Raw genomic sequence first — 25,167 nt, forward strand, 5'->3', positions numbered from 1 at the left:
TAAAGAATTCAAATAGCGTGTCAGATGGTGGACTAAATAAAGTGTCATATATTTTGGAAGTGTATTTGTCCGAGAGTGGATCACGGATAAAAAAAATGAACCCTTGGTGAGTTGAGTTCCATAAATTCAGCTAAATTTGATTGAAGAGCAATTCGTGAAACTTGTGATGACTTTTCTGGTAGTGAAAGAAGAGGCTGCTGCTCTACTGTAAACTATTTGTATTTGAGTTGTTTTGCGGTGTTTAGAAGTATATTTAAATCATCTTGTTGTTGGTAGTGTTTAACTTCAAAAGGGAGAATTTCGCGTGCTAAGCGTTTGTTCTGTTGTGTAAGAACAGCTAATTGTAGTTCATCCGAGTGTGTCGAAACAGTGGACGGCGCTAGATCAGTGTAATGATCCATTTTGTGTTTTTTGTTTTTTTTTGTGAAGAGTAATTTTTAATTTTGTTGGGGCTGTGTTCCCCTTTTTCTTAAGATTTATACAGAGAAAAAGAAAAAAAACTATGTAGTCTACTTCTAAATTTCTTTCTCAACAGAGAAAAGGGTGTTTTATGTGGGTTCTTTTTACGGTTAGAGTTTGTTAATTCACTGGTCTCACCAGTTTAGGCAGACCCAAGGTGGGCTTCCTTTACAGCCTTAAAGTATGAAGAGCTAGAGCTACTTATTTTTGCGCGCGAAGTAGGCTGACCTATATCTCTAAGACTAACCGACTCAGTAAAACAATTTATAACAACTTCAATTATAACGGTGATTATTAGAAGCAACACCGGAGTCTGAGTTGTACACATAGTGTGGCTAAGCAAATAGACTGACTATAGCAAGTTCAGTTCTCTCTATATAAAAGAGAATAGTGTCTTCTCAGTCTCTGATTGGATGAAGGTGCACATCCAGTATTTCTACTGCTACAGTATCAATGCCGTTCAATCCCAATAAAATACCCTAAAAAAATCTGGTACAACTGGCCTGCCAAAAAATCTCTATCAAGTGAGCTTTTGCAATTTTTCACAGTATTTTTTTGTGTTTATCCTCTCCTCATTTTTTCATATTGGCACTTGGGGCAGCACTGACCAAATTACCCCAGCCCTTGTCGAACTACCCCCTGATTACCTGCCAACTTGATGTAAGAGTAGGGGGTAATTGTCTGTGATAGGTAAAAATATATAATCTTAGGGGGTAAAGGGTGTAATCGGGGGAATTTTTTGACTTTACCCCCAAAAAGACGCACTAAATGATGTAAGGTTATGTGGTAATTTTAGGGAGGTAAAACGATGTAAGATTAGGATGGGGGAAGTGGCGGTAATGGCGGTAATCGAGGGACTCTTTAGTTTTTACCCCCCCCCCCCTCCCCCCAAATGTTACCTTCAAAAAGTTGTAAGATTAGGTGGGTGAATTTAGGGGGTAAAATCATTTAAATTTAGGCGGCTAATTGGAAATAAGGTGTAATTATCATGTTTCACTGAACAAAAGTTGCGAAGATGACAACTCAACCCCCTTAGTTTACCTCTTTTTTGGGGGGGGAAAGAATCTAACAATTCCTCCCCTACTCCCCATTACCCCACTAATCTGACGTTGCTTTACACCCTGAAATTACAGCCTTGGGGTTACACCTTTCTGGGGGTAAACTTTGATGCAATAAGATGTTAAATATGGTGGTAAACTTAGGAATTGAAAGGTTTAAGATTAAGGGGGTACTAGGCATTAGTGGTGAATGGTTAGGTTTTACCCCTCAAGTATACAATCCGAAAAAATGTAAGATTAGGAGATAACTTCAGGGGTTAAAACAATGTAAAAATGGGGATTTTTTCTGTTTTGTGCCCCAGTGTTTTTACGTCCGCAGTTACAAATTATATCTTGCTATATAACACGCCACTATGTAAAAAATAAGCCCACTAAGCCGGGAGGGGAGAACAAAATAGATCTGAAAAAAGGAAGTAATGGTGAGTAAAAGGAATTTGTTAGACTTTTTAACCCACAAAACTAGCCCCAAAAAGGTGGACGATTACGTGATAATTTTGCTGAGGTTAAACGATGTAAGATAAGGGGGTAGTGGGGAGTAGGCGGGGGAATATTCGATTTAACTTGAAATGGTAAGGAGGAAGTTGCAACGGCGGTTCTGGGAAGTAAGGTTTTTTTAGACATTACCCTTCTAAAATATATAAGAATGATGTAGTTCAATTTGGTTAATGGGGAGAAAGGAGTAATTGTATGTTTTCACGGCCCCAAATTCGCGCAGACGACAAGGCAGCCCACTAAATTTATCTATTTTTCGGGGGGGGGGGATAATTTTTGCGGCTAAAATCTGACAATTCCTCCCCTTTTCCCCAATACTCACCTAATCTGATATCGCTTTACAACCTTCAACTACCTCCCTAAGTTTATACTTTTCTGGTGGTTAAATTTTGGTGCAAAAATATGTAAGCTTCGGGACTAAAGTTAGGTGTTAAAAAGATTTAAGATTGAGGGGGTACTGGGGATTAGGTAGAATTATTATTTTACCTCTCAAAAATACCATCCAAAAAAGCAAAATTAGGGGATGATTTAGGGGTTAAACAACGTAAGAGAAGGGATCTCTTCTGCTTTGCCCCCACTGCTCTTACGCCCGCAATTACAAACTATATCTTGTTATATAACACGCTACTTTGTAAAAAATAAGCCCACTAATCCCGTTAAACGTTGTCCCTATGCGACTGTGGAGGTTAAACGATGTAAGATTTGGGCTGCCAAGGGGTGTAAAACGATTCAAAAGTTGGGTTTATGGATGGTAGAATGATTCAACTGTAGGGGGTAGGGAGTAAAACGACGTGAGAGTAAGAGAGAATGGGGGCGGATAAAACAAAGCAAGAGTCTAGGGTAGAGTATCCCTTACTCGCTACTCTCGCATAGTTTTCCTCCCGAGTAAACCAACACTCATGCGTCCTTTTATCTCCCAATACCCCATACATTTGCGCCTCTATACCCTACATTACATTTTACTCTTGCGTCGTTTCACCAACCCCAACCAAAATTACCAGATAGATTGCGTTCTTTGACTCCCAATTATCCCCTACTCTTGCGACCTTTTAATACCCCCTGTCCCTCCCTACATATTTAAAATTGCCATTGTCCCGATAATCACCACTCTTGCATCAAATTACCCTATTACTCACAAAATCATGTAAGTTTCAAGGTGAATTGGCTAAAAACTACCCCGATTACCCCCAATCTTTATTCTTTTTTTGGGGCAAACTTTCGACTCGGAAGGTTGATGTCCCACATCAAAATTTGGTTCCACACCAAAACGGACGCATACGGAGTCATCGTGCGTTCAATATTACACGGTCTAGAAACACGAATGAAATACAAAAATTTGAAAGTCTGGACATAGGCAACTTGGAACGCATCGAATTCTGGACACAGGAATTTTTAAACTCACAAAACGCCTGGACATAGGCACGAAAATATTGTCTGTAAACATTGAAGGCACGAACGGCCGAATATAGGCATCCTTCATCGCGCGAAATCTAGACATAGGCAACTTTGAACGCACAAAGTTTGGACATGGGCAACTTTCGCTCACAATTCTTTTCTCAACGGAAACAGAATGTCAAACAATTTTGAACTCAGGTTTCATTAGGCAATCTTACAAGAATTCTCCCAAGCGATAGCTTTCTACGCAGAAAATGTCGTTTCACGTTATTTCAAAAAACGCGAAACGTCAAATGCCCGAAAAATTGAATCCAATAGTTTACTTTTTAGGACCATTTTACGGCCAGAGTTATAGATCCTCACTAAAATTGCCAAACAAACCACGCCTGACTATCTAGATGACTTGCACCGCTTTCACCTGATATGTTCATCGACCATGCTTTATTTTTTTTCATATACCAATACTGAGCCTCTGCATCTTGAATTGTGATACACTTGAATTGTGATAAAAATTGCTCTGGTAAAAATTGTATGCATAAGATTGGAGATAAGTCTAGACATACGCTGTTTGGAGGACACGAAGAACGCATGGAGAGCGCCCGAATGTCTGGTGAACGCAAAAAACATCTGGATTTACGCATAAAGAATGCACTAAAAATTTAAACCCACGGAAGTCTAGACAAAAGAGTTTTGAACTTTTGAACGCACGAAAGTTTGATGAGCGCACGAAGTTCTGATAATTGCACGAAAACTCATTGATCGCACAAAATTTTGATGAACGCGCGAAAGCTTGAATACGAACGCATAAAAGTCTGCACATATTCATTTCTGAACGCACGAAAATCGCTCGAAACTTTTTCAGCGCACGAAAGACTATAGAGCGCGCGAAAGTCTGGCATAGAGAGCTTCTGGATATAAGTATTTACAAGTATTTATTGCACATCAGTAGAAAAGACAAACTTAAGGCAATTTGTAATAGTAATTAAAATAATAATAATACCAATAACCGTGGTTCATTTTGCAAATGAACTAAATCACAAACGCTCGCAGTATCCCAGCTAGTCTTGCGATTACAAACTTCCAGAGTACAGAGTTAATCTCAATCTCTTCTCAGGTTTTCACACTAGCTTCTAAAGTTTAGTCCCACTAAACCCACAATTTTTTTTCGCTCGTGCAAAAATCTCTCCTGTGTCAAAACTTCTGAAGTTCTGCCAAAAATCTCCAAAGTCTGCCTCTCTGCCTCAACAAAAATCTCCGATCCTCTGTGTCAGTTCAATTTATACACAACCAATACCCTCTTATCTTAAGCAAACAAACCTTAATCTCTTTAGTAAACATTGCAAGTTACTCTTGAAATCTGTCACATTCTGTATGAGGGCTTTGTTTGCTATGCAAACAATTCAATATCAAATTATGGTCTGTCATTCTGCTACCAACCGTTGTTCAACTTTCTCCTTATCTTACGTACAGGACCTTTGGACTCTTATGTAAACAAATCCACTTAGCTTTATCTCATATATGCTCTTTAGATGTCAATCAGTGTTTGCTTAGCAAGCATTGAACGTTGCTCTGAAAAGTTCTTATTCCTCTATTTCCGCTACAAATTAACTAGCTGCAATCAACTCTTGTCAAAAATCAAGCGTTGAATAAATAACTGAACTCAACCTCAAAACTAAGACCGACTCCATCCGAAAAGTTAAAAATAGCACCATTAGAAAGCCCTTGAAAAGTTACACTAACCCTCCAAAAATCATAAGGCTACTACCAATGCTCCACGAGCAATTTACATTTTTTGTCCCGCAGCACCGGCGTGCGCTAATTCTGTGCAGGTTGGTGTGGGGTCAAATCTGACACTAAAATTGGATTCCTCGTACCCAAATTAGTCTATCTCCCAAATTTCAGGTCAATCCGACATCAAGTTTTTGAGAAATTGCTATTTCAATTTAAGTGTTAACTACTTTTCCGCTAAAACTGCATTTTCATATTAGAAATCATAATTATGCTTCCTAGACTCTTCCCAAGATCACTCAGTACATTAATTCACACGTAAACCTAGTTTCGACTGGTTAATTACAGTTATTTCCTACTTAAAAAATCAAATTTCCGCGTAAAATATCGAAAACCTTAAAATCACCCTACTTCCGGTGTTAAAAGCTCGGGGTTGGGTAGTCAGATTGGCCCAAAAGGAATATCAGCTTGATAGGATCATTGGGTGTACCTGACATTAAAATTTCATAAGCGTCCGCTTAATATAACTCCAACATTTGCAGGGCGCCAAGTTCTGCTACCGCCCTTATCTTTGTCACTTCAAATGAAAATCAAATTCTGTTCAAAGTATCCAGTTCACTTCACATGTTCGCTCTCTAGATTACTTCTAAATTTAAATCACCCATTTCGACTTTGGCCTGATGCACAAATACAACTTTGCTAATCCAACTAAATATTCTGACAGCTCAATATGCTTTTGTTCATCAATTTGTTTGTTTGAGATATATCACTCAACTCCCCTCTCTGGCGCCTTCGAAACAATAACCCTTTACGAAAGAACGCTTATTTCAAACACATAATTAACTTGTCTAAGTTCACCTAAATTACCTAACTTTCTCGCAGTATCTACTCATGAATATTTATTACATTCTACATTGATTTCACTTCAATATGCAGTGGACTCTGGTAGAAAAAGCGTCATCCAACCTCTCAACAACAGCAAAAATTTTAACAGTTATTGAAGAAAGGGGCAGACAAGATTTTGAGAGACAATTAAATTAGTTACCACGTGAGTATAACATTTAAATGCTTCTTCGTTATAGGGCCAGATGAACGGCGAAAAGACACTATTGGAATGTTTTATGCAGCAAAAATAATTTGAAAGTGAAATGAATTTTAAAGAAGAGAATTGATTACAACAATATTTTTCGTTTCCGTTTATAAATCCAAGTAATACCAGAAAAATCAATGACTACTGAGATTTGCTGCAGAATACGATCGTCAAAAAATGTCGAAAGACTCTATAGTTTAACTGACAGCTGAAATTGTCAATTTTCTCCACTTATTTTAATCTTTATCGTTCCGTCCGCGTTCGAAATTAATTGCAACATCAAATCAATTTGAAGACACAAAGAAAAATTTTCTAACCATTTAGCAAATCAATATAAACGAAGATTTAAACTTCTTTGAAACCCGAAGCTTCATTTAAATTCAAAGTTTCATCTATAATTAAAATTAATTTCAATTTAAGTTAATCACGTCGCGCATTCCCACAATCAGCATAGCATGGTTAAATGCTTGGTTTGTGTGTGACTTCACTTTCAATTCTACCTGAAGTTCCAAATGAAATAAATGTTATGCCTATAAGTTGTTCCATCAAATGAACAGTTTTAATGATCAGATCTAAAATTTGGATTTTTTTCGCTCAGTTTTTTTTAAAAATAAGCGGAAAAAATTGCTAGCTTGCTGCCGGGTCAGTTTCAAACTCAACAGATCGCATGAAGATGTCTAATATTGTTTCTTTGATCTGGAACCTCAATTAGGGCGTCAGAAAATGTCACTAACGTAAGTTTTTTGGGCGTATTCCTTTAACCCAAGCTCCTGGAATCTCTGGAGCATAGTCATTCGCTGGACACTTGCTGCGACCTGAAGCAAAAAAAAAAACTTTGTGGTAACCAATGAAGGCCACATTTGGGGATTATGTGTTTTGAAACGAATATGTCTGAGATATTCGGTAACTTTTTCCCTGGTAATGGCCCAAACAAAAACTCAGTTAAAAGATTTTAGACAAAAATAATGGTGAAAAGTGTGGAAAAAGCGGAATTATAATGTTTTAAACCGTTAGTTTTCCGCTTAAGAGAGCTTGAAAGAGCCTACTCTAAAAGCGGAACGTTTGCTAACAAATGTAATGAGAGAAATGAATGACCGATAAAAATCGCAAATCTCACAAAATTTCACTTTAAAGAGATCAAATATCTAAATAAAAAAATTGAAATTAAAATTTTATTGCTAAAAAAGAAGAGCGGAGATTGGGCGGCTGTCTATTTGTTTAAACTATGTAAGCTTTGAGGTGAAGGCGTTGAAACTGTCAAAATTTGTTTGGCAATCATCAGACAGACGGAAGACTTTCAGCTTGAAAACAAAATTAGTGAAACATTTTGAACAATTCACGAACAAGTATTTCGCTACAGCCCCTGCGTCAAATGAATGGAAAGTCCATTAAGTTTTTGTTTTCTGATTTTGCTTTTATGCAAAAAATTGTTTCAACATACTCAACGCAAAATATTCTCTCAATGCATTCAAACTGTCAGAATTTCTGGTAGTTATGGAAAACGTTGATAAGAAACCGCGTTAACCAGAGCCAACTAAATAAAACTTTTGATTTGACAGCTGCATGTAACGAGGCTGATACTCCGATAGCGGAATTTCATCGAAAAGAATAAAAATTGGGTTATTAGCGGGAAAAATATAGCAACGCATCCGCATTTTTAGCGGTATATTTTCTTAAGATTCGTGATCCGTAGTGGAGAATTTTATTAAGGAGTTCACGAGGTAGCGGTTGAAAAAAATTCACTGCTACCAGGAGAATGCGGTCATAGAAAAACGCCTAGAAAAATCGTACTTCTAAAAAAATCTACCTTTGAATTCATCGGAAAGCTTACAAAAGTTTACTGCCTCCACGGCATTCATCACTAAAAGATGCGCGCGCTTTGCGGTGAAACTATTTCTTTTCAGCTATTCACCGTAAGTGCTTCATTTTTCCGACAAAATCTAGACTCGGGTTTGGTTAACAAAAAACCATTTAGGGCTGACTGTTGGCTATAATTGCGTTCAACTCCAAAATGACAGCTGAAACATCAATCAAAAAATTTTACCTCTGAAGAAACAGACGGAGTCCATCTCGTCCTCAGCCAGTTTAATGGAATCGTAATACATTGAGGAGTTCACATAAAAGCATCCTTTGGACCCGATTCCACCTGGTCGCCCCCATAGAGCACTCCAAGCATCTGGAAAAAGTGAGGAGGTGAAAAGATGCCTTAGACGAATCTTTGCTTGGTAGAGAACAATCCCACATCCGGGATAGGACAAAAAATGGACCAAATTGTCTTCCGCAATCGGTCTTGTGCAATCGGAGGCCTATATTTACTTATCTTTATAGTTAGAACTTCTAACTATAAAGATAAGTGAATATAGGCCTCCGATTGCAGAAGACCAGAATTCTAATATTCCTGACCGTTATGCTGCAAATGGTACAGTTGATTGACTATTTTCAAGAAAATGCAAAGCATTCACCACCATGTTTTAAAAGAAGGGTCATACGCGTTTGTAGAAAAAGTAACTATCAGCAAAAAAGTTTGTTTCGAAGCTTGAAATATCTGCATAATAATTGTCAACGTTAATTGTTTTTAAGAAAGCATAGACATCCTTGATACAATTTTCTAGTTTTTATCCAAATTCACAAATTTAAATTAGATTAAAAAAGTGAAAGAAAGACATTCACAAATTTAAAAAATGAAAGAAAAACCAATTCACAAATTTAAAAAAAATGACAAATTCTAAAAATATTTCAAATTCACAAATTTAAAAAATGAAAGAAAAACCAATTCCTGATAAAAAATCAGATCCTTCGCTATTTCAACTGCACATTTTAAGAAGACATTTAGCTGTTATGAAACAGTCCATGACAAGGCTCACAATTATTTGCACCAATTCAGATTGAGCATAAAAGAAAAAAAGATGAAGCAGAAAGGAGCAATAAAAAATGATGCACCTTATTTTAGCAGTACTTTGTTTCCACATAGAGATCTGAAAAACCTGGTAATATCTTTCAGCATTAAATCCATGAACAGTTTAATTTTTTCACTAAGAACCTTAATAGCATGTTTGGCTATATTTCTGTATATGTTCTTTCTATCTACATTACATATGTTTGACCAATGTAGGTTGCTCAACTGCCGGGCAGCTTCTTATAGGTCAAACATCAGCAAATTTCAATTAAATCAAAAGGAGATAAAAATTAAGCAGAGTATTTAAAAGTTGCTGACGAACTCAAAGAGCACTTTTCAAAAGAGCACCAAAACAGAGCTCTGAGTTTAAACCCTAAATTTCCCAGTTTTGATCAAGATAAATATCGCATAGTTCTGAACCAATAAAAATCTTCAACGGATTTGTAACCATATATATATATATATATATATACACATATATTTATATATATATATATATATATATATATATATATATATGTGTGCGTGTGTGTGTATTTATATTTATATATATATATATGTGCGTGTGTGTGTATTTATATTTATATATATATATATATATATATATATATATATATATATATATCTATATATATATATATATATATATATATATATATATATATATATATATATTTTTATATATATATATATATATATATATATATATATATAAAAGTATATGATATAGATATGATAAAGTATAGATAAGTAATATAAAATCAATTGTTTCATAGAATACATATTGAAGTAAATGATCCACAAACTTTTTAACAAATTTCTGTATTCACATAATTACAATCGTTTCTAGGGATCACATTGCCTTTTTTGGAAAGTGCAAAACACGAAAAATTCCTGCATGATATTAATTCAGGACCTTTATTGCAGATTGCTAAAATCCCTATTCTCAGAAGTTAAATGTCACAGATACAATTTTAAAACACAAGAAAAAGTAATCAGTTTGGGTTGCCGTTTTATACCATTAATGGCGCAAAAATTGAATACCTGTGTAATTCAACACCCGGAGCTGGGTGCCACTGTAAATCATTACTGAATCTTTACATGCATTTGAATCAAAATGGGCTCTCCATGTATCTGTTCATCTCAAAATTCACTCTTTACAGCACACAAAAATCTTTAATCGTAAGTCATAGGTATGGCCCCTGGCTGAGCACGTAAGTCATCAAGCCTATTAAAAGCTCAGATTCCAAGTGAATCACAAGGAAAAAAGTAAGCGGAGTACTTAAGAGTTTTTGACGAACTCAACGATAACAGTTCCCTAACAAGCACTTTTCATATCTGAAATACAGCTCTGAATTTAAACCCTAAATGTCGTGGTCTCGAGCACGAATAACAAGAATTTTATTATTTTAAAGATTGAATTCAAAATGACCTAAATGTACAAAATTTCACAGGTATTTATAGTCCGTATCAGTATGAAAATTTACAGATCCGTCTAGATATAGATAAACTGATTTGGTTTAATTTACACCTTAGTAGTGAAGAAGTTTTTCCCCTTGCCGTATATGGCAAAAACTAGTGCAGTCTTTCGCACTTAACACATTGTTCTCTCTAACTGAGAACATGTCATTTCAATCTACTGGAAGGGTCGGAGAGTTGGTTTCTGATCAAATCTGCTAATGGGAAGGTCGAATCTATCGCACTAATATATGGTTTTTGTACACTGATAACCTTGTGGTATGAACAAATTTGAATCGACGATTCGGTTCAAAATAGAAGCCATTATTTAATTTCGCTTCACCAAACATCAGGTAAGAAGGTTTTCTTTATATATCGAAGTTTTAACTTAAGTTGCTAAGTTCTCCACTTCTCGATATATCACATCCCCCCTCCTTTTTTTAAGCAAGTTTGTAGGAATAGCTTCTCCAAATCTTTCTGGTTGTTTTTTAATTCTGCTGGAAGTTTTCGTGGCCACTGAAGGTTGTTCCCCTTCAACTACTGAGGTTTCTTCAATAGAGTTGGTTGATGCCACGTCTATGTCGTCCCTACTGCTCTCAGACTATGAGTCAGTAGATTCAGTCTTGATGTCGTCAGGTTCCAGCCGTGCAATTTGGTTGTCACTAACAATCACTGTCTTGTTTGAATTCTCTGGCTGAATGAACGAAGTGTTCATTTCTTTACAGATGATGAAAGTAGCTGGAACCGTTGGTGAACTGTTCGTCGGTTTGGAGAGGACTCGTTCACACAGATCAAAATCAGTGACTGCTGGAAGCCTTACTTTGCGTCCCAGTAGCAGTTCTACAGGAGTTTTGCGCTGCGTCTTGGAAGTGTTCCGATGTGCCATCAAAGCCCGCTGTAGGAAAGCGCCAAATGACACATTCAGATTTGGACTCAAGCAATCGTTTCACTGTTTGGACCGTTTCACTGTTTGGACAGCTCGTTCAGCATTCCCATTTGCTCCTGGATGGTAGATGGGAGATTCCATCTTTTTAATTCCCAGTGATTCAAAACATTGCTTTAGGTCACTGCTCACAAACTCAGGACCATTGTCTGATACTAATATTCTTGGTATCCCAAATCTTGCAAAAATTTAACTCAAGTGCATCTTCACCGTTTCTGAGGTTCCTTTTCCCGCAGTTTAGGCTTCTATCCAACTTCATCCCGCGTCTACCATCACTAAGATATTACCTTTAATCTCAACGTAGCCCCATTCCATGTGGAGTCTTTCCCAAACTTCAGCTTCCGGTCAAGTATATATTGTTTTCCCTAGGCTGGGCCTGTTTTCTTGGCGTTGTTTACATTTACTAACGTATCGATGAACATCTTGACTGATGCCGATCCACCAAGCCATCATTCGAACTGCTGTTTCAGTTGCAATTTAGCCTGGGTGAGTCTCATGTGCTTTGGCCATCACCATGGTTCTTATTTTGGGTGGAATGGAAGGCACAACTCCTCGAAAAATGATGACATTTTGAATGTCAAGGCGTCCTTCTGTTGTTCAAATCTTTTCTCCGCTTCTGAGCACTGTTTCCAGATGCCGCTTTTTATTCGTCTGATGACAACTTGAAAAAGTCGATTCGATCCCACCTCAGTTTTTGATGTCTGACTGGGTTACAAGGTCGGATTGGACGAAGTAGATATTGTCAAGAGCAAAGCAGACTCGATCATTGTCATCGTCGTCGTCAAAATCTAGTCTGCTCAAAGCATCAACGTGGGGGATCTGTTCTCCGGGTGTATATTTCAATTCGATGTCAAATGCCATCAGCGCTACCGCCAATCTCGTAATTCTCGCTGATGCTGTTTTCGGAGTTTCTTCGTCTGGGGCGAAGAGATATTTGAAAGATTTGTGGTCAGTCTGTAGAGTGAACTTTCTTCCGAGTAGGAATTGTTTCAATCTTGTGACAACAAAGACGATTGCAAATGCCTCTCGCTCAATAATGGAGTAATTTTGTTCGGCTTGTGATAACTTCCTCGAGATGTAGATCACAGGATGTCCTTCTTGTGAGATTATCCCGCCTATAGCTTTCTCTGATGTGCCCGTTGTCACGGTTGCTTCCTTTGTCAAGCTTTAAGGCTGTACAAGAGGGTTAGCACATAACTCGTTTTGGATTTTTCAAAAGCATTTTGCTCTTTCTTTTCCCATCTGAATTCTTCTTTTCGATTTTCGTTTAGGGGTAGCATTTTTGTTGCAAAATTTGGTATCATTCGACAACCAAAAAAATTGCTGAGCCGACAGAGGACTCGATTTGTTGCATATTTGATGGTGGTTTTGCATTTTTGATTTTCTCAACATGTTTAGGATCGGGTGCTATTCCTTCCTTGGAAACAGAGTAACCAAGAAAACTTACTGTTGAAATTGGTTTTGAGTTATATTTCTTCTCATTGATGATGAAAATTTTTTCGCGTAGGCGACGTTTGACTGCAAGCATTCGTTTTTCGTATCGGTCCATTGTTGTTCCATATACCAGGACGTCGTTTTGGAAGATAACCACACCCTTGACTCCTTTGAGAGTTGACTCAATGCAATTCTGGAAGATTGATGAAGAGTTCTTTAGTCCCTGAGGAAGCCTGCACAACTTGAACAGTCCTTGCAAGCTGTTGATTGTGCATATTTCTTTTGCATCCTCGTCCAGCTCAATTTGATAGTATGCGTCTGATAAGTCAATTTTTCCAAAGTAAGAAGCCCAATGGAGATTATAGAAAATAGTCTGCATGTATGGGATTGGATAATCCTCGTCCATAACTTTGCATTGATGTGAACTTTCAGGTTCACGAATAGTCTCTGACCTCCATTTTTCTGACGCTGCCACACTATTGGCGATGCATTTGGGACCCCACCAGGTTGTACTGACTCCAGTATGCCCTGTCGTACCATTGTCTCAAGCTTCCCTTCGACCCTGTCTTGGAGAGGTAGAGGTATCCTTCTGGCTTTGCAGAACATTGGCTGTGATCCCGGTTGAGTTTCACATGCACTTTGTGTCCTTTGACTACAGGTAGTCTGTTATCACTCATTGCATTGATGCCTTCTTGTGGTAGTATGTCTGTTCTAGGTAGCCCAAAACTTTTGTCGGATTGCACAACTGCTAAGTGTTGTTGCCTATACTTGCTTCCGTTCCACACAAAATTACATGTTAGTGATCCCAGAAGCGTCAATTGATGACCGTCATAGGCCTCGAGACATCTGACTTTCCAATTTAACTGAAGTTTACCAAACTCAGTCCACATTAATGATGATATCAAGGTGCTATCAGCACCGGTATTAACCTGCATTTTTTTATGGTCTTTTACTGTAATGTACTCCTATGTCACCGACATGTTAAACACGTTTTCCCGTGTATAGTACATTCCCATCTCCATTTCGGATGATGTTTGACAAGACAACTTAGCCTTTTCCTCGCAGAAAATGTTGTGCTGGTCAGACTTACCTGACTTACGCTGGGTTTTACTTCTGCACATTTTTGAAAAAATGCCCCACTCTTTCACAGTTGTTACATTTCTTGTTCAAAGCCGGACACGGCTTGCTACTGTGTGGCTGACCTCCACATCTATTACAAAAGTTACCATTGCCTTTATTACCAGTGAACTTTTCACTAGGTTTTCTGAAGGTCTGTTTGAAGATGTATCCTACTTCTTCTTTTATTACAAATGGTCTATTAACTGTTGAGGAACTCGAAAAAAAACATTGCTTGACTTCTTGACTGTAAGCTTTCTGTCATTTCAGACAGAGACATCGTTGAATTAGTTTTAATGCCGTCTAATAGTCTTAATTTGGCCTCAGGGTCTCTCAAACCTGACATAAATTTAACCAACCCGTCCTCAAGGTTGGTTACTGTTTTAAGTTTTTCGAATTCAAGATAACGTGCTTCTTCTCAGAGGCGCGCTAGAAAACCGTTGTCAGATTCTCCAACGCCTTGGACAACGGACAGAAATTTAGTCCTTTCTGCCGTTTCTACTATCTCTTTAGGTGAGATATAGTTTTCAATAGCTTGTCTGATCTATTTAAAAGGAGTGTCTAACAATTTTTTAGGGCTCATAAGGCTCCTAAGTTTAAGAAGTGCGTCCTGGCCGCATATAATAAGAAAGATATTTGTTACCTGTAGGTCCACGATCGTACCGTCGTTGTTGATTTTATCTTCTTTCTTCTTTGGGCAACATTTCGCCACAAAAGACATGATCCACGCAGTATAGGATTCAGCTTTCTGCAGATCCAAGGTTTGTAGGTCGTTTGGTGGTCTGGACACCATTGTCGTGGTCTCGAGGACAAGTAACAAGAATTTAATTATTTTAATAGTTGAATTCAAAATGGCCAAAATGTACAACATTTCACAGGTATTTATAGTACGTATCAGTATGAAAATTTACAGATCCGTCTAGATAGAGATAAACTGAAATGGGTTAATTTACATCTTAGTTGTGAACAAGTTTTTCCCTTGCCGTATATGGCAAGTACTAGTGAAGTTTTTTGCACTTAACACATTGTTCTCCCTACCTGAGAACATGTCATTTCTATCTACTGGGAGTGTCGGAGAGTTGGTTTCTGATCAAATCTGGGGGTGGGAAGGTCGAATCCATCGCACAAGTTTATGGTTTATGTACACTGATAAACTTGTGGTATGAACAAATTTGAATCGACGATTCGGTTCAAATTAGAAGCCATTATTTAATTTCACTTCACCAAACATCAGTTAAGAAAATTTTCTTTATATATCGAAAATTTAACCTAAGTTGCTAAGTTCGCCTTTTCTCGATTTATCACACTAAATTTCCCAGTTTTGATCAGGATTATCATAACACAGTTCTGAACAAATGAAAATCTTAAACGGAGTTTCTGGTCAGATCACAAATATATACATCATCATGCCTAATAAATGATCAGACATAATTTTTGACTGTCAGTCAATTGACCAGAATTATTTGCCGAGTGCCTGTGAATTGGACAGTTTTTTTTCCGACTGGTACTCAAGTGGCCAGATTGAATGCCATTCCTACCCACTGGCCAGAATTAATTACCGAATTCTTCTAAACAGGGCAGATTTAAATGCCAACATTCTCTCAATTGAATATATCTAATTGGAGATTGCCTCTCCACTGCACATATTTTTTTGCCGATTGCCTTTCAACCTTTCAACAGCCAATATAAATGTGGTCTACCTCAAAACAACCCGTTTGAAATTCAGGCTAAAAGTGGTATCATCATTTAATTTTTGTGCTCGTCGATATAATAGAATCTCATATTAGAAAATGCTATAATTAAATAAACAGAAATGAAGCAACAGTAATGAAGAAGTCAATGAAGCAGAAAAGAAGCAAAAAAATGAAACAAAAAGTTAACGGTAAGAGACATTTGATGAGCAAAAATGAAAAAAAAAATGAGCTTTATTTGTTCTGCAGGTCCTCAGCTCTTCAAATGTTGAGAGTTCTCATTAAATTGAGTTGAAATTGGGTGGTCGACATCCAGTGTGATGAAATACAGTGTTATGAGATCCTGTGTAATGACATCCAGAGAATTCTTGATGTGATGAACTATTATTTTTTACAGTTTGACGTCCATGTCAACTTTTGGAGTGGTCATGGACGGTTGACAAGGCACCCGCTTCAGGTGAACTGTACTCTCGCGTTTAGAGGAGCCAGAGTACCTCAGAAAACGCAACCTTTAGCAAATAGAGAACACAGGATCAGAGAATGGAAATTTGGAAAATATTTTAATGCAAATTTGAACACACTTTACAGCAAACATATTACGGAACCCAAAACAGACAATGTGAAGATCGTTTTTACTCCGAAACTGAAGTTTACATCAGTAAACTCAAAATCGGGCGAACTGCTCTCAAACGATTGGCCAGCAGTTGGCTTCGGTACCCAGCCTTGGCTCAGCACTGAGAGTTGCTATCGTTGGGGGGAGGGAGTTGAGTGGAGTTCGGGAGGTCAAAAATTTGGGGGACGGGCTTGCAAGGAACTTGATGGGCTGGTCAAGTGATGTGAGGATTGGGAAGCCTGGACACGAGAGGATGTCCAGTTCGCCAGGTAGAGGAGGGTGGACTGGAGGTGTGAGTGATTGAGGGGGGGGGGGCGTATTTAATTGAAATTGCTTCAACATGGACAACTCTAGTCATTATCTGAACAACAACGCTCTATTTGAGAATAATGTAATCAACTGTGTTTTATATTATCCCGTAAAACAAAAAGTAAAAGAAAACTCAATAAACAGCAAATTAAAAAGATTAGACATTCAAAACTTCAACAATGAAGACTGAAAATTGAAACCTAAGGTACCACGCTTCCAGCTCACAATGGTAATATATTGAACGGGGGCTGAGGTCCCCACGTACTAAGATTGGGTAAAGCGAATTTTTCCTGACTTGGGACCTCCTCCGTGTGATAGGGTATAGCGGTCTATATGTATTAAGATTATGTATAGCTTCCAAGTTTCAAGATTAGGTATAGCGGTCACAAAGTATTAAGATTAGGTATAGCCGCCGCAATGTATAAAGATTATATATAAGTCCCATGTGTTAGGTATAGCTCCCACGGATTAAGATTAAGCATAGATCCATTGTATTAAGAGTAGGAAAGGACTATATTCAACCAATTTCAAGGATGTACCTAAGTTTTAAGATAGGAACTGTAGTAACCAAAAAACATACGTGGTTTTCACGTATGTTTGTTGGTTATATCAACTATGACATATCTGCTATTTAGTCCTTGCCCGCTTATTTATGTAGAAAAATGTAAGATTTTTCAAAACAAAAGAAATAAAACAGAACGAGGACACAGTAAAAATTATCCAGATCAAGCAAGAAAGCCACTCGAGTTTTAACATTAAAGAAATATCAAAATAACTGGAAACACAATTAGGCGAATGGGTTAATAAAGCCAAATAAAAAACACTTGCGAAGCTAACTGAGTATTTTTTACAATTGTTAAAAAGTAATATCGACTTTATTACTCATCAACTTAGTTTATACAGCAATAATCAAATTTAAATATAATTACTAAGGAAGTTTAACACATGCACATCATAAACACTGTTCAAGTTTGTTTTGAAAATTTGAAATGCAGCACAAAAAGTGTAGAACCCACAGAAGTTTTGCATTTTCTGGATTGGTCTTTGTATCGTTTTTAGTTTTTTTTTCAAATATTTGTAATGTGTGACTGATCGTCCTAGAGAATCCCCGTAAGAGTATTTTTTGTTTAGATGACCAATCATTATCCAATATTCACCAACCTCACTGCTTGGGGAAGTTTTGATGATTACAAAACTGGATTTGGGTAAAATTGGAACAAAAAATTGCAGAATTAGGATAAAAAGGATCCAACATACCGGATTTTGGGCTCTGGAATACTTCCAATATTGTCACAAAGTGAGGTATTGTCACCAATATTGTCACACCATTGTCGTGGTCTCGAGCACAAGTAACAAGAATTTAATTATTTTAATAGTTGAATTCAAAATGGCCTAAATGTGCAACATTTCACAGGTTTTTATAGTACGTATCAGTATGAAAATTTACAGATCCGTCTAGATAGAGATAAACTGAAATGGGTTAATTTACATCTTAGTTGTGAACAAGTTTTTCCCTTGCCGTATATGGCAAGTACTAGTGAAGTTTTTTGCACTTAACACATTGTTCTCCCTACCTGAGAACATGTCATTTCTATCTACTGGGAGTGTCGGAGAGTTGGTTTCTGATCAAATCTGGGGGTGGGAAGGTCGAATCTATCGCACAAGTTTATGGTTTATGTACACTGATAAACTTGTGATATGAACAAATTTGAATCGGCGATTCGGTTCAAATTAGAAGCCATTATTTAATTTCACTTCACCAAACATCAGGTAAGAAAGTTTTCTTTATATATCGAAAATTTAACCTAAGTTGCTAAGTTCGCCATTTCTCGATTTATCACACTAAATTTCCCAGTTTTGATCAGGATTATCATAACACAGTTCTGAAAAAATAAAAATCTTAAACGGAGTTTCTGGTCAGATCACAAATATATACATCATCATGTCTAATAAATGATCAGACTTAATTTTTGACTGTCAGTCAATTGACCAGACTCATTTGCCGAGTGCCTGTGAATTGGACAGTTTTTTTGCCGACTGGTGCTCAAGTGGCCAGATTGAATGCCATTCCTATCCACTGGCCAGAACTAATTAACGAATTCTTCTAAACAGGGCAGATTTAAATGCCAACAGTCTCTCAATTGAATATATCTAATTGGAGATTGCCTCTCCACTGCACATATTTTTTCGCCGATTGCCTTTCAGCCTTTCAACAGCAAATATAAATGTGGTCTACCTCAAAACAACCCGTTTGAAATTCAGGCTGAAAGTTGTATCATCATTTAATTTTTGTGCTCGTCGATATAATAGAATCTCACATTAGAAAATGCTGCAATTAAATAAACAGAAATGAAGCAACAGTAATGAAGAAGCCAATGAAGCAGAAAAGAAGCAAAAAAAATGAAACAAAAAGTTAACGGTAAGAGACATTTGATGAGCAAAAATGAAAAAAATGAGCTTTAATTGTTCTGCAGGTCCTCAGCTGTTCAAATATTGAGAGTTCTCATTAAATTGAGTTGAAGTTGGGTGGTCGACATCGAGTGTGATGAAATACAGTGTTATGAGATCCTGTGTAATGACATCCAGAGAATTCTTGATGTGATGAACTATTATTTTTTACAGTTGGACGTCCATGTCAACTTTTGGAGTGGTCTTGGACGGATGACAAGGAACCCGCTTCAGGTGAACTGTACTCTCGCGTTTAGAGGAGCCAGAGTACCTCAGAAAACACAATCTTTAGCAAATCATCCGTAATAGAGAAAGCAGGATCAGAGAATGGAAATTTGGAAAACATTTTAATGCAAATTTGAACACACTTTACAGCAAACATATTACGGAACCCAAAACAGACAATGTGAAGATCGTTTTTACTCCGAAACTGAAGTTTACATCAGTAAACTCAAAATCGGGCGAACTGCTCTCAAACGATTGGCCAGCAGTTGGCTTCGGTACCCAGCCTTGGCTCAGCACTGAGAGTTGCTATCGTTGGGGGGAGGGAGTTGAGTGGAGTTCGGGAGGTCAAAAATTTGGGGGACGGGCTCGCAAGGAACTTGGTGGGCTGGTCAAGTGATGTGAGGATTGGGAAGCCTGGACACGAGATGATGTCCAGTTCGCCAGGTAGAGGAGGGTGGACTGGAGGTGTGAGTGATTGAGGGGGGGGGGCGTATTTAATTGAAATTGCTTCAACATGGACAACTCTAGTCATTATCTGAACAACAACGCTCTATTTGAGAATAATGTAATCAACTGTGTTTTATATTATCCCGTAAAAGAAAAAGTAAACGAAAACTCAATAAACAGCAAACTAAAAAGATTAGACATTCAAAACTTCAACAATGAAGACTGAAAATTGAAACCTAAGGTACCACGCTTCCAGCTCACAATGGTAATATATTGAACGGGGGCTGAGGTCCCCACGTACTAAGATTGGGTAAAGCGAATTTTTCCTGACTTGGGACCTCCTCCGTGTGATAGGGTATAGCGGTCTATATTTATTAAGATTATGTATAGCTTCCAAGTTTCAAGATTAGGTATAGCGGTCATAAAAAATTAAGATTAGGTATAGCCGCCGCAATGTATAAAGATTATATATAACTGCCATGTATTAGGTATAGATCCCACGGATTAAGATTAAGCATAGCTCCATTGTATTAAGAATAGGAAAGGACTATATTCAACCAATTTCAAGGATGTACCTAAGTTTTAAGATAGGAACTATAGTAACCAAAAAACATACGTGGTTTTCATGTATGTTTGTTGGTTATATCAACTATGACATATCTGCTATTTAGTCCTTGCGCGCTCATTTATGTAGGAAAATGTAAGATTTTTCAAAACAAAACAAATAAAACGGAACGAGGACACAGAAAAAATTATCCAGATCAAGGAAGAAAGTCACTCGAGTTTTAGCACTAAAGAAATATCAAAATAACTGGAAACACAATTAGGCGAATGGGTTAATAAAGCCAAATAAAAAACACTTGCGAAGCTAACTGAGTATTTTTTACAATTGTTAAAAAGTAATATCGACTTTATTACTCATCAGCTTAGTTTATACCGCAATAATCAAATTTAAATATAATTACTAAGGAAGTTTAACACATGCACATCAAAAACACTGTTCAAGTTTGTTGTAAAATTTGAAATGCAGCACAAAAAGTGTAGAACCCACAGAAGTTTTGCATTTTCTGGATTGGTCTTTGTATCATTTTATGTTTTTTTCAAATATTTGTAATGTGTGACTGATCGTCCTAGAGAATCCCCGTAGGAGTATTTTTTGTTTAGATGACCAATCATTATCCAATATTCACCAACCTCACTGCTTGGGGAAGTTTTGATGATTACAAAACTGAATTTGGGTAAAATTGGAACAAAAAATTGCAGAACACAGAATAAAAATGATCCAACATACCGGATTTTGGGCTCTGGAATACTTTCAATATTGTCACAAAGTGAGGTGTTATTCATGACAAATAAGCTTTCTTTTCTTTATCTCACAAGCGCCGTTTGTACAAGGATGCCTGACAGAACAATCAAAGTGCAAAATTTTCGTTTTGTTGATTGAATCAACACTCTTTGGGTTTTGTGATTCGGTTGACTGTTTCTCTCTGAGAGCTGGGAAACAATTATTATAAAAAGTCCAAAACAAACATATCTAAAAAAACATTTAAAAAAACATTTGATTTTATTGTACCCCAGTTAATATCCATTTAGGAGTCATTTGATGTGGAGAACGACAACCAGATGAGGATTTGATTAATTTTACAAATGTTTCAATGCAGAAAGCAAGCATGAAAAAACTCTAAAGAAGTGGATAAAATTCTCAGACGTTTTTAGCAACATTTCCAATCTGATAGGTTTAACAGTGTACATTCTTTCAACTAGAACAATTTTTTCTGTCAGGTTTTTTATCGGTCGATCGAAAAACATGTGCAATGGAAAACTTTATCAGCTGAGCTCAGAGATTGTTTATTTCGTCCAGCAGCTTGAGTAAGATTGAAAACAAGTACGTAGTGTGTCAGAAACTGATGAATTTGTAGTGCTGGAGCCTTTTGTTGAAATTCGTTGCTTTCATTATTGTCACATATGCTAAAAAAATAATAGTTGTATCAATTGATACCAAAGCTCTTCGTCAGCGAATTTTACGAAGTTCTAGCAACTCAAATCACTGGTAATTGAAAAGATTTTCCGAAGAAAGCCCCATGAATGCAAACTGGTTTTCATCGAAATGTTATTCTTCTGATTGGAGCCTTGTTGAAAAAAAAATGTTTTTTTATATAACTGGTCATGTGCTGATAAATGTACGTCCAATCGTTTCCATGATATTGTAACAGGCAGGATGATGAGTTTATCGGTATTTGATATTTTGTTGATACACTTCGTTAACAGCGACACTTCTTAGCAATATTGAACGTTCAAGAACTTTAAAGGAAATATGAGAATTTAAGAACGTCATGTAAAATTAAGTCTCGCATGAATCAATTTCAGTCTATGTTTTGTATTCGAAAGCAGTAACTTTTCACAATGGAATAATCAATAGCTAAAATTTCCTTGTATACTGTTCAATTTTTTTGGCAAAAGTGCTTCTTCTCGATCTAATAACGGACTCTTCTCATAATGACTGTTTTTCAAAATCACTAGACAAAATTTATCAAAATCGTTTTCATGACCAGCCAATGTACCTTCATTATTTCAAGTTGAAGCGTTAAGTTCATTGGAAATTAAAGCTTGTGTCCTTAGAGACAGTTCGAGTCATACATTTGTTTTTTGTTCACATACATTTCGCAGTTGGAGAAGAGTAAGTGTAATAAACAGTGACGTGAGTTGGAAAATAGAAATCATAATCTGTGAAATAAACGCATATCTGCATTTTCATACTCATGTTTTTCCATAAATTCAGCAAACATTGATGAAAAAACTTTGATTTGCGAATGGATGTCTCTCGTATCCAGTTAGAAACTTCAGTCTGTTTCACTTCAGTCTGTTAGAAATTTCAGTCTGTTTCAGTCTGAAACTTCAGTCTGTTTCAAACTTCAGTCTGTTAGTCCCAAAACAGGAAATTCAAAACAGGAATTTCAAAAACAATCCAAGCAAGAGTTTTTATAAGGTATTTATCGAAAATTGCATTACAGTAGTTTGTTGATCAAGAATTCATTTTAGATTTGCAATATATTTTTTCTGGTTCGACAACGTCGAACAATTTCTTCTTTTTCAATAATGCGACAATTTTTTGTTTTTCTTGTACCTAACTGTCTACGTAATTTTTTTTTTCAAATATTAGCAGCAAAGGATTTAAGTTTTTTCTTCCCATTCAAAATATCTCCATATTTGGGACCAAGCTAAACAATTAAATCTTCAAACACTCATTTTGCTGGTGGTACAACAAATGGTCTCAAAAACGGAACTGCTGTACTCGCAATCGCTCGCCCTAAAGCTTCCAATTCCCTACCACTTGGCAAAACCACGAAACTATGGTAAATCCTTGTCAGCAATCATTTTAATACAACTTTAAAACTAAAAATGGAAAACAGAAGTTTTTCTTAACAATAGTACTGATCTTGTCACTCCAACAGGGTTGAAAGTTTTTTTTTCACCATAAGAGTCCCGGAGCGCGAATTTTATGCTGTCGAACGAATTTTTTAGATTTTTTTAAACTCTAGGTTCTGGCAACTCCTGATTGCGTTTACAATATCTGACGTCAAGAGATGTAGATTTCAATTAAGTCTGTAATATTCCTATGGATTTGTATCTGGTGTTGTTTTTTCTGCAAGGAAGAAGTTTCCTTTCCTGATGTTTTGGTACAAGGAAAAAAACACAGTTCTGTTATTGCAACCTCCCATTGCGCCTCATAATTTATTTCTGCGGCAGGAAATTTGCAAAAGAACTCAATTTTTCATTTGCACAACAATCAAATTGAGCATTCGAAATCAATCAATTTTACAGTGAAAAAGAGATCTCTAAATGATACACATTGCAAGCTCTTGTTCATAAAACTGCCTTTCTGAATTTCATCACATTGTTCTCCGTAAAAGCCCACACTTTATCAGGTTTCAAGTTTTTCTTCGACATTTTTGTAGAAGAGAAAGCATCAGAAAAATTGTTTGTCTTCATTGGTTGAACACGCACCAGGCAAGAAAAGATGTCAAAAGATACCAATAAGCAACTGACACCGTTACAGGATACGGATAACTCATCCACGAAAGCTAAATCTAGACACCAAATCCCATTGAGACGTTCGGCAAAAGCCGGTAATCTTGTCGAATTGCTTTTCAAAATTTAGTGCCTGAACTCTTTCGATATAAAATATCAGTAAACTTCCATTCTAACAATCCACTAGCTTTCTGAAGGTTTCGAACCGAACTATACGCAGCTTTTCCTTCCCTGTACAACTTCTGTAGTTTAATTCTTTCAAATTTTGAAAGTAATCCAGTTACATCGGTATTTGCTATCGGCATCTTTGTTTATATTTTTATGTGGATTTTTAACTAAACAGTTGCGTCAAAAATTGGTTAATAAATATTAGGACATTCAACGTTTTCCCTCTTCAGAGCGTATACAAACAAAATGAAGTTAGTTAGCGATAGTTTAATGCGAGGTGATTTTAAATATTCATTGATTATTGATTCGTTGCTAAACGATTTTTTTAAGCGTTAATCTTTTTAAAACAGTTTTCAGATTTTTTGTAATGAATTATCCTGTTTTCCGTTAATTTTTTCCATTTTTTAAAAGATAACCTGAAAATTTGCTCATAAAAATGTCAAAAAAACCAAAACAAACCAATCCATTTCAATAGAGAAGATTAGTAACTGATGGTGTTAATATTGATATAAAACGATTTCTATTTTTGAGCTTAAGATCTGCTTTCTTCTTCTCAGACTAGTTCATTTTAGAACAAGCGGATGAATTTTGGCTCTGAATTTGATAACTACTTTTCTTCGGATTTCGCTCAGTTTACCTGTGAGAAGGTTTACCACGCACTTGTTTAAAAATTGGATGGAATCCTTAGGACAATTTTCGAGGAAAGTTATTTTGAAGCTCTGGGATTATTTCTGAAATTGGCTCAGAGTAGAGATGCTGTATGCTCGTAGCTCACATATGTAATCTGTTGCTTGCTTTGAGGCAGAAAAAGCACTAATGTCATGTAGTTGAAGCACTGTTAGTACATGGTCCTAGAGATTCGACTGTTTTCGGAATCAAGTCAAAAAGTAAATGACCATACGGAAGTGAAGTTGTGTACCTGTCTTGTTATTGACATCCCAAACCCAACTGTCGACTGAGTATGTTTATTTGTGGGAATACTCTGGGTGACTTGAAAGAAACGATATGAGTGTTTTGTAACTCAATATCCCATCCTAGACAGCTTTGATGGAAGAGATTAAGCTTTATGTTTTTTAACTTAAAGCTTTATGTCATCCAGTTGTAGCTATTTTGACAAAAACTTTAGAATTGGAGATTTGATTGATATGAGATTATATACTCTTATCCA

The 25,167-nt window shown here is 36.6% G+C and overlaps 1 protein-coding gene across 1 annotated transcript in view; it reads right to left on the bottom strand.

The window, feature by feature from the left end:
- LOC142346151 (uncharacterized) overlaps positions 1-25,167 on the bottom strand; it is a 204,575-nt gene that overhangs the window by 44,897 nt on the left and 134,511 nt on the right. Inside the window, exons 5-6 of the mRNA XM_075398659.1 lie at positions 8,267-8,398; positions 6,957-7,037 (exon numbers count right to left, since the gene is read on the bottom strand). Coding sequence (XP_075254774.1) covers positions 6,957-7,037; positions 8,267-8,398 — 213 coding nt within the window. The remainder of the gene's footprint in view (positions 1-6,956; positions 7,038-8,266; positions 8,399-25,167) is intronic.

Source organism: Convolutriloba macropyga, chromosome 9, assembly GCF_964194025.1.
Source record: "Convolutriloba macropyga chromosome 9, txConMacr16.3, whole genome shotgun sequence".
NCBI classification, from domain to species: Eukaryota; Metazoa; Xenacoelomorpha; order Acoela; family Convolutidae; genus Convolutriloba; species Convolutriloba macropyga.